Source organism: Ictalurus furcatus, chromosome 8 (genome assembly GCF_023375685.1).
Source record: "Ictalurus furcatus strain D&B chromosome 8, Billie_1.0, whole genome shotgun sequence".
In the NCBI taxonomy this organism is placed as follows: Eukaryota; Metazoa; Chordata; class Actinopteri; order Siluriformes; family Ictaluridae; genus Ictalurus; species Ictalurus furcatus.
Window position 1 is genome coordinate 2761658 of NC_071262.1, and position 14415 is coordinate 2776072.

The 14415-nt window shown below is 39.7% G+C and overlaps 1 protein-coding gene across 1 annotated transcript; it reads right to left on the reverse strand.

Annotated features, from left to right (window-relative positions):
- Positions 1–2668: 2668 nt before the first annotated feature.
- tbx22 (T-box transcription factor 22) lies at positions 2669–7856 on the reverse strand. Its single transcript, XM_053630621.1, has 8 exons — positions 7551–7856; positions 7076–7229; positions 6643–6744; positions 5810–5984; positions 4975–5139; positions 4084–4148; positions 3880–3965; positions 2669–3418 (listed from the first exon to the last, which is right to left on the reverse strand). The coding sequence occupies exons 1-8, from the start codon at positions 7819–7821 to the stop codon at positions 2784–2786; spliced, it is 1653 nt and encodes a 550-aa protein (XP_053486596.1). The 5' UTR covers positions 7822–7856; the 3' UTR covers positions 2669–2783.
- Between the last annotated feature and the right edge of the window lie 6559 nt (positions 7857–14415).

Here is a 14415-nt window from a genome sequence, read left to right on the forward strand (position 1 = left end):
AGGCAAGAAAATGCAAATTGCAGTCAGATAAAAGCTTTCTTTCAACGCATCAGTGTTCCTCATGATCTTCACCCTCAGGAAGTCCTAATGGAAACCAGGCACTCCTAATCAATTTATTTAGCGTTTTTGTGAGGAAACACAGTCCAGGAATTGAAGCATGGCTGCTTTGATTGACAGGTAGGGGTAATTTGATTTAAATCCAATTCTCTTCCTTTTGGCTGGTTTAGGATTTAATTGATTAACAGGTGCAACCTATTTACACATGACGTCTGGACTGAGAGCGATCTCTTTCAAACAACTGTGTGGAAACCGCTGGTTTTTTACACAGTGTTTACAAATGAGATGAGCTGCACAAAGTCTAATTAATCTTTCCTTTCTTGGATGGTGTGTGGGGGAACTGAATGACTCTGACAAGAAAATTGGGGGAAACAGACCATTTCCACAACTTTGGATAATCCCTTTTTGCTGAGCCCTGAAAAGCGGCTAGGCTAGCTGTGGAAATTATGCCCAAGTTGCTCTGAGCTGTGGGGAAATTATCACATCAGAATGCAAGGAGAGTTCCTGCTAAGTTACCAAACCACTTAGTAGGCAGTATAAACCAGTCTTAAACTAGAGAATGACACATATGATTAACATTCTGCTTTTTGAACATGAACATAACACTGTTTTGTGATTATAGGCTGCATATACTGGATTAGATACAGTGGTGCTTGAAAGTTCGTGAACGCTGTAGAATTTTCTATACTTCTGCATAAATATGACCTAAACCTTCGTCAGATTTTAACACAAGTCCTAAAAGTAGATAAAGCACCCAAGACCACAAATACACGAGTCGTTTTTACCAAAGAACGGTTAAAGAAGAGTAAAGTTAATGTTTAGGAACGGCCAAGTCAAGGTGCTGACCTTAAACCAATAGAAATGTTGTGGAAGGACCTGAAGCGAGCAGTTCACGTGAGGAAACACACCAACATCCCAGAGTCGAAGCCGTTCTGTACGGAGGAACGGGCTAAAATTCCTCCGAGCCGATGTGCAGATGATCAACAGTTACCGGAAACTTTTAGTTACAGGTATTACAGCACAAAAGGGTCACACCAGATACTGAAAGCAAAGTTTCACATACTTTTGCCACTCACAGATATGTAATCTTGCATCATTTTCCTCAATAAATAAATGACCACGCATAATATTTTTGTCTCATGTCTTAGTTAGATTCTTGTTGTCTTCTTTAAGGACATGGATGATGTTTTAGGTCATATTTATGCAGGAATATAGAAAATCCTATAGTTATATTCTAAAAAATTCTTTAATTATATAGAAATTTTCAAGAACCGCTGTACATGAGAAGTATTTGCTCCATGAAACAAATTCATGTAAATGCTTTTAAAGAATAGTCCAGTCTGAAGTACATTAAATATGTTTATATTGATACATTTTTGATGTTCTTAGCACTTTTTAGCTCATTTGTTGGTGCTGTATTTTCATTATTCCCATGAGATGTCAGTGGTTGTCTGCCACTCTGGCATCACAGGGACACATTGCTAGCACAGTTACAATGTTGCTTTGTAGAAGAAGAAGAAAAAAAAATAAATCAGCTATATCAAACATAAGAGATTTCCGATTTTGCTGTTAGCTCCTAAAACCAAAAGAACAAAAGCTGCTTTTCTCACTCGCCATTTTCTAGCAACATTCATTATCTCATTAACGAGAAACCCAATGTAGAAGTTGTGGAAACGGTAAACGCTGGTCTCAGAGCTCCAGAATGCAATGCAGCTATACAACGCAATTGCGCTGGATTATGACAGAGACCCAAATTGTCTAGGTAGAGATCTACTAGATGACAAGCACAATGGTGTTTACAGTGGAGTTAGCGTGAAAGTTGAAGATTTGGAAAACTTTGTGTTTGAGCAGAGTGTACAGATGAGGAGGAGAACGCTCTGGACAGGCTAAAGGACTAAAGCGTTGCTGCCTCACTTTCTGTATGTAGAGAGTCATTCTCACTGGTTCCACTATCAGCGAGCATTTGAATGGCATTGTTGGTAATGTAGGAAACCTAAATTCAAATAAAGTGAAAATAAACAAACATGTTGATGAAAGAAGTTTTTTTGGGGAGAAAAAAATCAGCCTCCAAATGAATAATAAAATACATCTGTTGCACCACTGATAACCACCTGTTGATCATAAACATTAATATGTGTCATTCAGTTTGGGGTTTCTTCTTTTTCTTCTTTTTTTTTTTTTTTACTGTTAAACAGATATGCATTGGTTAAGGTCAAAATTCTTTATCCGGCTTTGCAACTGAAACTGTGATATGTTTTATTAATTTTTTTACTTTACTATGTAACGTTGGTTCAAGTTTTATGACACCAACATATAAAATAATAAAACATATATGTATATAAGCCTTTATGGTATATTTAAAAAAAATTATCATAAAAATGATGTAACAGGTGGTTGGAAAAATATACCAAAATATGCCATAATACAATATTTTCTCAGTGAATCGGGAAGGTTCTGACTTAAAATAACAAAATTGCCACTGGAAATCACAGGTAGAAATCTCTTAATCTCTTAACAGAAACCGTTCTGTCAGTCCTGTCTTCCACGAGGAAGAATGAAGTTTTAGCACTGTAGTGTTCCAGAATAGTAACAGTCTCATGCTCCACTCATTCAAACTGCATCCTAGCTATACTGCGTTGAGCCATATGAATAACAGGAGGAACAGCAGCTATGTATCGGCATTAAGGACATGTTTACCTAGAGTTCAGTTCCAGCATCTGCCAAGGTCAGAAGCAATGATTGACAGTCGAATGCCAGGCTGTTTGGCGCAGAAGGCTTTCAGATGATGCCAGGATTATGCTGTCAGCTGGTTTTGATGAGCCGGTGATGCTGGAGATGTGAGGTCTGAAAGGTAAACTGTAGCTATACAGGCCATACGGAGACATGAGAGAAGATGTTGCGGTATCCGGGTGAGCTCCAGAGGTTCGGCTCGACTGAAGGTTCTGGATGGAAATCAAGCAGTGGCTATGGAGGCACTGGCCCTTGCAACCACCTATTTTTTTGCCATGGAGAGGAGACAGCATGGGGTAGTCTATCAAGGTTCGCAAGCCTGAGTAACCTCTGAGTCGGTCTGGTATGAGGCTGCAGTAGGGTCGGCTTGTGAAGGAGGGGTTTGAAGAGGTCACTTTAGAGCAGAGGGGGACACTGAGGTTGTGAAGATCACTGTCGGGGCCAGAGAGGTTGAACGGGTAGGAGAGCAAGGAACTGGAGTGTGGCAAGAGGCTTTTCAGAGAGGAAACGTCACCACAGCTCTCGGACGACCCGCAGTTTTCACCTGCATAACGTATTAAAATGATACATGACATTCTAGCAAATTTACCATCACAGAAAGGAACATTCAGTGATTTCATTATGGAATTTTCTCAGCCCCTGAGCTTGAGAAAAGATTTTTTTTTTTAAATAGAAAAACATCATGTATGAGGTATGTTTGATTGGCACTGGTCAGACGCAACTATCGTGCTTTAAAAACATTTAAAATAAATAAACCTGTAATGAACAGTACATGGTACTCACTGGTACCGCCCCCCCCCCCCACCATGCTTTATCAGTTAAGCAATTTTGCATTTCTTTTATTATTATTATTAAACACCTTTTCATTCAAGACTTTCTAGTAGATCATCTTAATAATATTTGTAATTTTACATACAAACATATTATACTTTTTTTTTTTTTTTTTTTTTTTTTAAATCTTTCTGGTTCTAATGATTTGTATATTTTCATGAAAATAAACATTTCCTCCATTCACCATAATTCACATAATAATAATAATAATAATAATAATAATAATAATAATAAGTCAATGAATAATCTAGTGATCTGTACCTTGCAGCTCCAGAGTAAATGGTTTCAAACTGAGACCAAATGTATTTCGCCAGGGGTAAGAGTCCAGAACGCCATCTAGTACGCCCCTATGGGAGACAAGCTTCCTTTAGAATGAATGTAGTAGAAAAAAAACCCCAAAACAAATACTAATCTGAGTTATGAAATGTACTTTCAGGAACTAAATTTGTAAATGTATTCCTTCACCTGTTTCTTCCTGGGTCTCTGAAGCCCTTGGCAAAGGGGTTCCTGTCAATCTTCAGTTTTGTTATCTTAAAGACAGAAAAATTGAATACAACATTACTTGCATGTTATTTAGTTCATAAACCTAATAATACTCAAAAACAGACCACAAGCCCAGTATTCCTTGTGCAAGGGAGAGGGGTCGGTCCTTTTCTCGTGGCCACACAGGGCGAGATGTGAGGTCAGACAACACACTTTGATAACTGAGGAGTTATAAGCAGGATACCCTTTTTTATTTTATATAGACTAGTATGTGAAATGGGTTGCACTCCAAAAGCCTCCAGGCACAGCCCCAAAATTTCAAATAAAGTTGTTGGGGTTTTTTTTTTTTTTTTTTTTTTCTTTGCAGTAGAACTGGACCCTGGTGACAGGAGTTGGCAGCATTTCTGTGGCTTCCTGTTTCTGGAACAACATGTGTAAATACTGAAATCCGACGCGGTTCTGCTACTCCCTAGAAGCTAAACAGTGTGATTTATGCAGTCAGGTTCGGGCAAAACCGGCGAGATGTGTGTTCATGTGAATATGATATGCTTCCAATGAAAAGGCGATAGTGGAGAATTCTGCAGCTGACCATAATGCCCGTAAAATGTATAAACAAGGATGGAATGGAAACCAAGGACTTTTATTCCTCTTCTCCATGTTGTACACTAATATGTTTTGACAAGACTAATGTAAAAGCTTACTTAGGCCTAATACTGCGTACAGCGTGCAAATGGAAATGTCACCTTGAGGTTCTAGAGCTCGATATTTCAACAGAACTCGGACTGAAGCAAGCTGTGTCCACTGGGACGTTTTAATTCGAAACATCAGTTGTGTTTTGAGAATGAGTTGAGGGTTTAAAAGTGGTGCTTTTACCTGTTGGTTTTGGTAGGCGGTCACGGTTGTGAACTGCGTCTCGGGGAAGGAGAAGGTGCACACGCCTTCAGTCGGGAGCGCAGCGATTTGCGACACGTCCAGACATGGCTCGTGTACGACTACGTGCACGCGCGGCTTGTACTTGTGCATGGACTGCAGGATGATCTGGATGTGAAAATGGACACGTGTGGAATTTAGAATAAGTCGTTACAACAGACATTCCGTGTTTAAAGCGAGCATCCGACGCGGAGACGCCAAGCGGTTAAAATGCGTAAAAGCGCGCAAGGGTTCAGCTGGAGCGTGAAGGTTTGCCACTTGTTGTAGAGCTTGTTGTGTTACGCTCCAAAGAAAACACATGAAGATACAAACGTGTACACTTATGGAGCCTCTGTTTAAGCTACTCGGCCACACTGTGAGGCATTTTATGGAAGAAAACTGACCAACTGTCAATCACTGCCTCTGATCTTGCCAGATGCTGGAACTGAACTGTAGACAAACAGGGCCTTAATTACAATGCGTAGTTGCTGTTCTCCTGCCATCCATAAGCAAGACACTTAGGATACAGTGTGAATGAGTGGCGCATAGGATCATTTTTTTATAATGGAAGTGGTTTCTAAAAAGATCTAAACATTACGCAGCTGCTGTTCTCTCACAGTGTACACCTCCACAAAAAGGCTATGTTTATGTTGTTTGCCAGATTAGCCTCTACACCATTTGGTCCTAGCCTATTAGTTATCTTGATAGACTAGACTTAAAAAAAAAAAAAAAAAAAAAAAAAAAGTAGTACACATGCATTAGATTATGTGGGATGTAGGAATTTGTCCGCGCATCTCACATGGCCCTTGTCGTCCATCTCGTTGTTTGTTAATTTCACCCGGTCGAAGCTGATCACTTGACGCATCCACGTCTCTCCTGAGCATGGCGAGTCCGGGTGTATGTAAAGCCGCGGGGTGATGCACGAGTGATCCGTGTTTCCAGCCACCATCCACTGGGAACTGTGGTACACATACCTTTCGGATTCAAAAAAAAAAAAAAAAGGGAGTAACTTCTCAACATATTAGGATTATATTTAAAGATTTTAGTTAGGCCTACAGCTACACTCCATTTCTTTTAGACATTCCAACAGTGTTTTAACCCAATACAACAAGCAAGTACGCAAATTCAATGACAGACTCCTGTTGAATTGAATTGTTTCCCCTGTTATTAAAATGATTTCTAAACTGAAACTCGAGCCCCATTTGCAAACCTTGGTTTATATAGAAATGTAAAATAAACGTGTTTTTTTTTTTTAAACATTTATTTATTTATTTATTTGTTAAAAATCTCCTGTTTACGCGTACGAGTATTCATAATCTGTTGTATGCTGCTTAGGTTATATCTAACTTAATTCCGGCCATCATGTTGTTTGTTCCTCATTTATATTTTGCTGTGTAGAAAATTCACAATTTCCCAACTGATATATTGGAAATGAATTAAACATTTGTTTATTTCGGGTGCGTTTTTAAGATGCCCCTTGTTGCCTCTTCAAACTCCAAACCTTATTTGCGCTCCTGTTCCAAAATTTGCCCTATTATTATTATTATTATTATTATTATTATTATTATTATTATTATTATTATTATTAAACTGTATGACTCAAACAGTAGTATCTTAGTCTCAGCCTCGTACCTGTATCTCTTTGAATCCACGAGTTTGATGTCCATGGCGATGTAGTATTGTTTGAACGGGTCCAGGTTCCTCACTTTCACTCGAATAGATGGAAACATTCGCCTAATGAAGGATTATATATATATATATATATATAATTATTATTATGTTTTTCATATATTTTTCAGCTTTAGAGTAACCATACAATTTGCAGCATTGTGTGTCGGAACTGGATGTCACATCATTTCCACTGCAATCCTTTTTGCGGTGCATTATGTCCAGAGAGAAATCCAATCCCAATCTAAACATATGTTCATCTGAATTATAATCCGTATAGGCCTATAGAAATAATCCACTTGATTTAAAAGTCGTCTACTTTATTTCAATTATTTATTCTCTTAGACTCACTGAAGGTGGAGTCTATTCAACAGTAAAAAGCAAATGACGAGCCCACCTGCCCGCTTTGGTGATGATCATCTCTGTTCCGATCTCGTGAAATCTGCTCCACAGATCGGACCCTTGCAGTTCCACTTGGATCTGTGTGTCCGGATCGGTTTTGTCCCCAGCGGGTTTGCTCGTGGTCTCAACAGCTTCCTCGATTTGATTCGCTGCAGAACAAAATCAGTACATTAACAGCATGTTTAGTATGGCAGGAAAGAAAAAAAAGAAGAGATCAACTTACAGAGATAAATATGAAAGGTTTTATAGGTGATTTAAACGTGCGTTGGCCTACTGAGGGCTCTTACACACACACACACACACACACACACACACCAAATGCGCACTGTGATTAAAATATAATGCGCAGAACTGACACTGTAGTACATGTAGGCTAGTATATGTCATTTACTTATTAAGTCTAGATTTGTGCTGGCACTCTGAGGGATTGGATGGGATATCGCAGTTAGCCAGCATCAGTGGTCATGGTGATAAAGTCAGTGCGCAAATAGACACAGTGAAGATGAGAGCACGCTCACCGCTGTCCTCTCCTTCATCCACGACAGTCCCAGTCGATGTATCCAAGCCGCAGTCACTTTCCTCCCTCTTCTCATCCTTCGCTTTTTCTACTTTCAACCTTTTGCAGCTTTTCCCCACTAAAGCCTCCACAGAGAAAGCGTGCGCTCTCCGGCTCAAGCCCTGCGCCCGCGGGCAGGCGACCGAAACTCTCTCCCCGGCTTCACTCAGACCTTGCATGGCCATCCAGATCGACGAAATGTAGCAGCTTTAATCGACTTCCCTTGCTGTTTTATTTATTTATTTATTTATATTATTATTATTATTATTTTTTAATCAGGCTTTTCCACCAGGCTTCCAAACGTCTGTCCCGTGCGCGCTTGAGTTTAAATCATTTTGCAGTTTTTAGTCGCGTCCACTTCCACGCACACTTCCCCACCCACTTTACATGCAGCTCCTAAACTGGGAGGCACCCAGAGGGGCGCAGAGGAAGGGCAGAATAACGACGACTTCCCAGAAAGAACAAGTGACAGCTACCGAATTTCTTTACGCGAAGCCGGTCACAGGATGGTCTGCACAAACTTATGATTTATGCACCGAAGAGAATGTCTTCCGGCCTCTTGTCATTGATTTGCGCAAAGAATGTTAAACGGGCGATTTCATCCCGCGCGTGCAGTTTTACAGCATGCGTGTAATGCGTGCATCGTGATGGATGACTTAAAAGTATCTTGGACCAAATAAATCTTTTATCTAGGAAAAAAAATTAAATAAACTCGTTCTTCTTCTTCTACTTCTTCTAATATATTATTATTATTATTATTATTATTATTATTATTATTATTATTATTATTACCATTATTATTATTATTATTATTATTATTATTATTATTATTATTATTATTATTATTAGGAGTAGTAGTAGGCTAGTAGTAAATTAACAGCCTTGTTCTGTAGCCCGTTACATTAATCATATTATTATGATTGCATACAATTCTTTCTGCAGAATTATTATTATTATTATTATTTTTTACTTTGCTGCATGTTTAATTTTTTATTTACAATCATTCATGCCCGCTTATATGATTTTCTTTACATTTCCCTAAAACTATATTTGCTACAAATGAGTCAATGAACGAAATCGGATGATGGTTATCCGTAAATAAATATATGGTAATTTTTATTTTTTTTTTAAATTAAAAAAATTCTAGTAAAATAACCTAACAATCCCTTCCCCCAAACCCCTCTTTTTATTTTTCAGCTGATGAAGTTACCTCTCTACCTTTTACTTATTGTCTTTGCATATTATCCTAAAGGAACAAAACATAGGCTAATTTATTCAAAGGAAGAAGGGGAGGGAAAAAAATCCAGCAAGAAATGTTTTAGTCTTACTAAATATTACCATCTGGAGGCGCGCATTTGAAACATCTCCGTGAAACTCACTGCTTCGGTTAAAGCTAACATTTCCTATAACAATTTGGGGCTTTCCGTAAAATAAAGACTTCTGAGGCGAGTTCTGCCTGGTTCCCATAACAGGCCTACCAAAACTATCATACTGAGTTTGGAAACATTGCGAAACCGGTCGTAATGACAGGTTAGGATTATTAAATTACCGCGTGACGTGAAATGTATCCGTTGTATACACAAATAATAGTAAACACAATTAAAGGCCAACTTATTAAAATGTTTTCATCATAGAAACTAATTGCCCTGCAGACGGGAACAGACAGCTGTGTTTACGCGTTGGTTTGGTTGGCCATAACCAAAATAATCAGCTCAGGTAATTTGTTCCTTTCTTGTCACCTCAGTGAGGTTTCTCCATCTATTCTGCCCTCATTTATACCGCAGTGGTAACTGCGACAGGGCTGTTTCATAAGCTGTTATTGTGAAAACCACCTGAATAAAATATCCCAAATCACTTATTTCATCTCTGCGTTTTTTTTTTATTTATTATTTTTTATTTTCCCAAAGCGTGTGACGTTACGCGTGTTTATTATTCGGTGTAATTGAATCAAATCAGCCGAAAGGTTATTACAATAGTCACGGCACAGAGAATTTTTACATCTGAAAATAGCTAGGAAGTCCAAATTTCTTCAAGGAAAAATATACCACGCAAATTAGAAGGTTTTGTTTTCCATTCGGGGTAAATATTATACATTATAAACTTCTTGACTGGTTTCATTCACCTTAGTTAGACTCCTGCGTGTGTGCGCGCGCGCGCGCGTGTGTGTGTGTGTGTATAATATAAAATAATATATAATATATATAGTGGTCAAACTGAGCTTCAAGTCTACTGAATAGAGTCTACATTGAGTATCCTATGGACAAGCTGTAGATGAATTAAGCCAATAATATCCTGATGTCTTCCAGTCTTCTGGGAGGTGAACTGTTATGAAGCCGGACTACCTCAATTCCCAAAGTCTTGATGGAAACTTGGCCATCCTGAGCTGATCTGTGTTAAGTTACATATATGCTGAGGTGCAGAACTTCAGACAATCAGTCAGAGGGACAAAGTAAACATTTAAGGGAAATACACCACGGATGACTGATTGCTAGTTAAATGAAAGGCATAAAATAAAATTCCCTAAACTGTGTTTGAAAATAATGATAAACACAGTCCTTTGCTTCTCTGAGGAGTATGGAGATCACAGTGCACAAGCTGAAATCGAATCAGATGTCGGTGAAGACGCTGGCTGGTTTGCTTAAACGAGTATTAAGCTGTTGCTGCCTTTTAAAAAAAAAAAAAAAAAAAAAAGTCATAGAGTATTGATACAGAAGATCAGTCCATCAGTTCATTCAGACACCTCGTGTCATTTTGGACTAATTGCTTTTTTATTAGTTTGCTTCCATGTCAGCCATGAGGTCTGGCAGAATGGCGGGAAATCGGAGCTTCTGCATGAAGTTTCTCTCTGTAAACATTGGCAAGCACTGTAGAGGACAAGCATGGTGCCCTAACCAGGAGAGTAATTGTAGACAGCAGTGCTAAGCAGGCCAGTTGAAGTTGCCACTAATTGGGAACGACTTCTCCTTTGCTAGTTTACTTTAGAGCTTGAAACTGACACAGAGCAGAATGCACATGGCTTTTCTGAGACACCTTGTGTGTGGTGTGGATAGCCATGACCCTGAGGAGCAAGCTGGCAGGATAAGCAAAGGGTGTCAGAAAATCTATCCTGGCATAGATTTCGACTTATCGATTTCCAACAGGGCTGCCCACAGGTTGTGGTATTTGCCACACAACATTCTTGTGTCGTACTCCATTCGCCTCAAGCACAGGCGTGCATGGGAATTTCTGGCACAGGCTAGGTTCTCAGAAGCTGTGTTTTCCTGTGTATGTTTTCTTTCTAAATGTCCAGCATTTAGAGGTAGCATTCCTGCAGTAAGTCGCCACTGGCTGACTCATATTATGCGCCTGTTGTCTTGAGCTTGTCTGTATTTGACGTGCACACTGGCACCTACTCCATACTGTCCATGTGATTTTAATAATGCAACAGGCCTGGGTTTTAAACATCTCCTCATGCATTCTGGGTAAATGTGTTTCTCGTGGGTGACATCAGATCAGATGAAAGGACGGACGGAAAGAACAGAAGGGATGACAAAAATCCGAATGGGCCGAAAACATAAAGGAGAAAGCAATAAAAAAAATAATAAAATAATAAAAAGAAAAAACAAGCTCACCATGGAAGATGAATTTAGGATTTAGCAGTTAAGGGGTGACAAATTCTTATGACCTGGTCTATGGCATCATTTCACCAAGCGAATCGTCAATGAAGGCCACATCTGCTCGTCATCAGAGCCCTCTCCGAAATGATGTTATCGAGACATTAACGTTAAATACTGCCTCTTTTATAGTACTATAGTGAGCAACAAAATGATAATTAAAAAGACTTTGCTCATTTTTAAAGGCTACCTCAGAGAGGCTGAATGTTAAGGATTGCGGCTCTGCCTGAGACTTAATTGACCGTGGCATCCAACTTGAGCCCACGGACAATTGCTTACGCTTCTTTGATTGTTCATTGAGTCTGATCCAAAGTACTCTTCTGTGTATGCTCCATTTATATTAACTGTCTTCCATTTAGTGCATTCCATCTCCATCACGTATGGCCCTACTGGGCATCCGAACATTTAAGTCAATGAAAGCTGAGCATAAACTAGTTCAAAAGGTGAAATGGAAGGAGAATGAAATGTGCTGTATCGTTATTAATATAACAAAAGATGTGCAATTTACTCAACATAGCCACTATTGGCTGAGTAACAATGATTGTTTAACACTTCCCTTGCGGCTTAGAGCTTTATGTAACATTAACCGTATGATTAGTATGTAAGGAAAAGGAGTAATTTGTCTCTAGTTGTCTATAGTCATTTATATAGTAACTCATCCGGAACAATAATGTGCAGGTCTGTTTTGAATTCAATTTAGTTTCACTGTGTCCCAATTATTTAATGGCCTTGGTATAACTTAATAACCTAATATAATCAAGGTACTTATGGCCTATGAAATTTATGAATGGATGATTCTTCCAATGCCAGCTTTACAGTGAGGAGTTCCCTGTTGCTGATGTTGTATTTACGCTTCCTGGAGAAGAAGGTCACTGGGCGGAGCTTGGGTTTTTCTCCAAATTCGCTGTGAGAGGACAGACCTCAGCGCTGTCTCAGAGGCATCTACCTCCAATGTGAAGGGCTTGGAGGGATCACGATGTTTTAGGATGGGGGCTGAGGGGGATGCTTCTTTGAGGCATTCAGATGATTGATTTGCTGGGGGATTCAACCTTTCGGATCCCTTTTTTTTCAGCAGGATTGTTAGGGGTGATGCTACGATGTTGAAGCTTCGTATGAATCGCCAATAAAAGTTCACAAATCCTAGAATACGTTGCAGTTCCGGGATTGTTGTGGGAATGGAACAATCGGTGACAGCGGTGACTTTGTCTTGGTCCATAAATCACCCCCCTCTTGGCCAATGACGTATGAAAAATGTATGAGAAACTCACATTTTCCCCTCGAGTTTCTGCTCAAGAAGCCTGGATTTTGGTGTGTTAACTTGCTAGGGGAATAAATCAGGATGTTGTTGATATAAGAATATGAATTCATGAATTTCACCAGCATATCCCATAAAACATCATTAATAAAGCACTGGAACCCTGCTGGCACTCAAGACAGCCTCTATGGCATGATGCAGTATTTAAAGTGGCCAGAGGTGGTGCTAAAGGCTGTTTTCCACTCATCCCCTTCACAGATACGCACTAAGTTCTATGCACTCTGCAGATCGTTTCATGAAGATTTTGAGGGAAATCTTGTGGGAATACTACTTAGGACTTGGTTTCTGGGGTTTCTATGGTCATAGAGGCTATGCAGACAGACAGAACTTGGAGACACTGGGAATGACAGTGCGCAGCGTGTGGTGGCCATATGTGTAGACCACGTGGTGTTATGGGAGCTGTAGTTAGATGCCGATTCTGGTGTTAACGTGATATATAAATATATATTCTAAATAAAAAAACAAACCACAATATGTTTGAGAAAAATGGTTACTGTAGCATAGGTAACATGTCTTCTAAAATATATAGGATGTGTGTATTTCCTGGAGACTCGGGTGGCCACTGAGACAGCTGAGGCAGTGCAGATATGGTGCGCATGGCATTTGTTGAAGCCAGTACAAGTGTGGCTTGAGAATTTAATGGATCAAAATACAGCATCAATCATTAATTGCATCTTTTAGTAGCTGTCTGCCAGGCAGTGTGCTGGGAATTATAACTGATTGGTGCTTCTGTTGCAGGTCATGGACTCTTTCTGTTGTTTGGATGTGAGTTGGTTGTCATTCTGCTACAGTGCACCTTTTTTCCCCCCCCTTTACATGTAGGATATTATCCACCATTCACCATCCACCATCTTATCTCTCTTTGACTCCATGTGTGTGCTTGGCCACTAGTGATTGTGTAGTTAATGACTGTGGTTGGAGAAACAAAAACAAACCCAAATTGATAATGAATTTCAGACTTCAAATGGAGACCATCAAAAAGCCATCAAGAGAGGAAATTCCCATTACATGGTCGTTAGCTCAAAACCTCTGGCTTAAGTAAATGTACACAGAAACTTTCACCAAGCGTTGAGATGACAAGCTGTAATACCTCTTTTGAGCTTTCTCTGTTTATCTGTTTTTCAACATCTCAGCACTGAATATAGGAGTCGAATAATTACAGTCTATTGATACTGTATGGTTTATGGTGCATTACCCTGCAGTACATCACTAGCCAGTTGCAAACAGACCAATGCCCAGAGGATTTGGTATGGGTTTCAACTTTGGGAGCTGTTGTATAATATTCTTAAATAGATATGGAAGATCTCTGTGAGTGATGGGCGATGGTGGCGTAGTGGTTAGCATGTTTGCTTCGCCCTTCCAGGGTTGGGGGTTCAATACCTTCCTCCACCCTGTGTGTGTGGAGCTTGTATATTTTCTCGTGCCTCGGGTGCCTCCTCCAGGCACTCCAGCTTCTTCTCCCAGTCCAAAGACATGTGTTGCAGGCTGATTGGTATCTCTAAATTGTCCGTAGTGTGTGAATGGATGTGTGTGCGTCATGGGTTGGCACCCTGTCCTGAATTCCATGTGATAGTCTCCAGGCTCCCCATGACCCTGTGTCAGATAGATCAGTTGTACAGAAACTGGATGGATGGATGGATGGTATAGACATCTAATTTTCACTTAGATGGAGTGCTTCCTAATAGCCACATTGACACCAAATACAGCCTGTTCTTTTTTTACTCACAGAGATCCATCCATCCAATTTTTTCACACACCCATTCATACACTCCGGACACTTTTTGGACATGCCAATCAGCCTACAATTCAGT

Bases quoted from the DNA above. Each gene is read 5' to 3' on its own strand.
- tbx22 (XM_053630621.1), bottom strand. From the start codon at position 7,821: ATGGCCATGCAAGGTCTGAGTGAAGCCGGGGAGAGAGTTTCGGTCGCC. The intron at 6,745-7,075 runs GTGGGCTCGTCA...ATCCTTCATTAG, and splicing joins ATCATCACCAAAGCGGGCAG to GCGAATGTTTCCATCTATTC. The intron at 4,149-4,974 runs GTAAAAGCACCA...TCTGTCTTTAAG, and splicing joins CCGCCTACCAAAACCAACAG to ATAACAAAACTGAAGATTGA.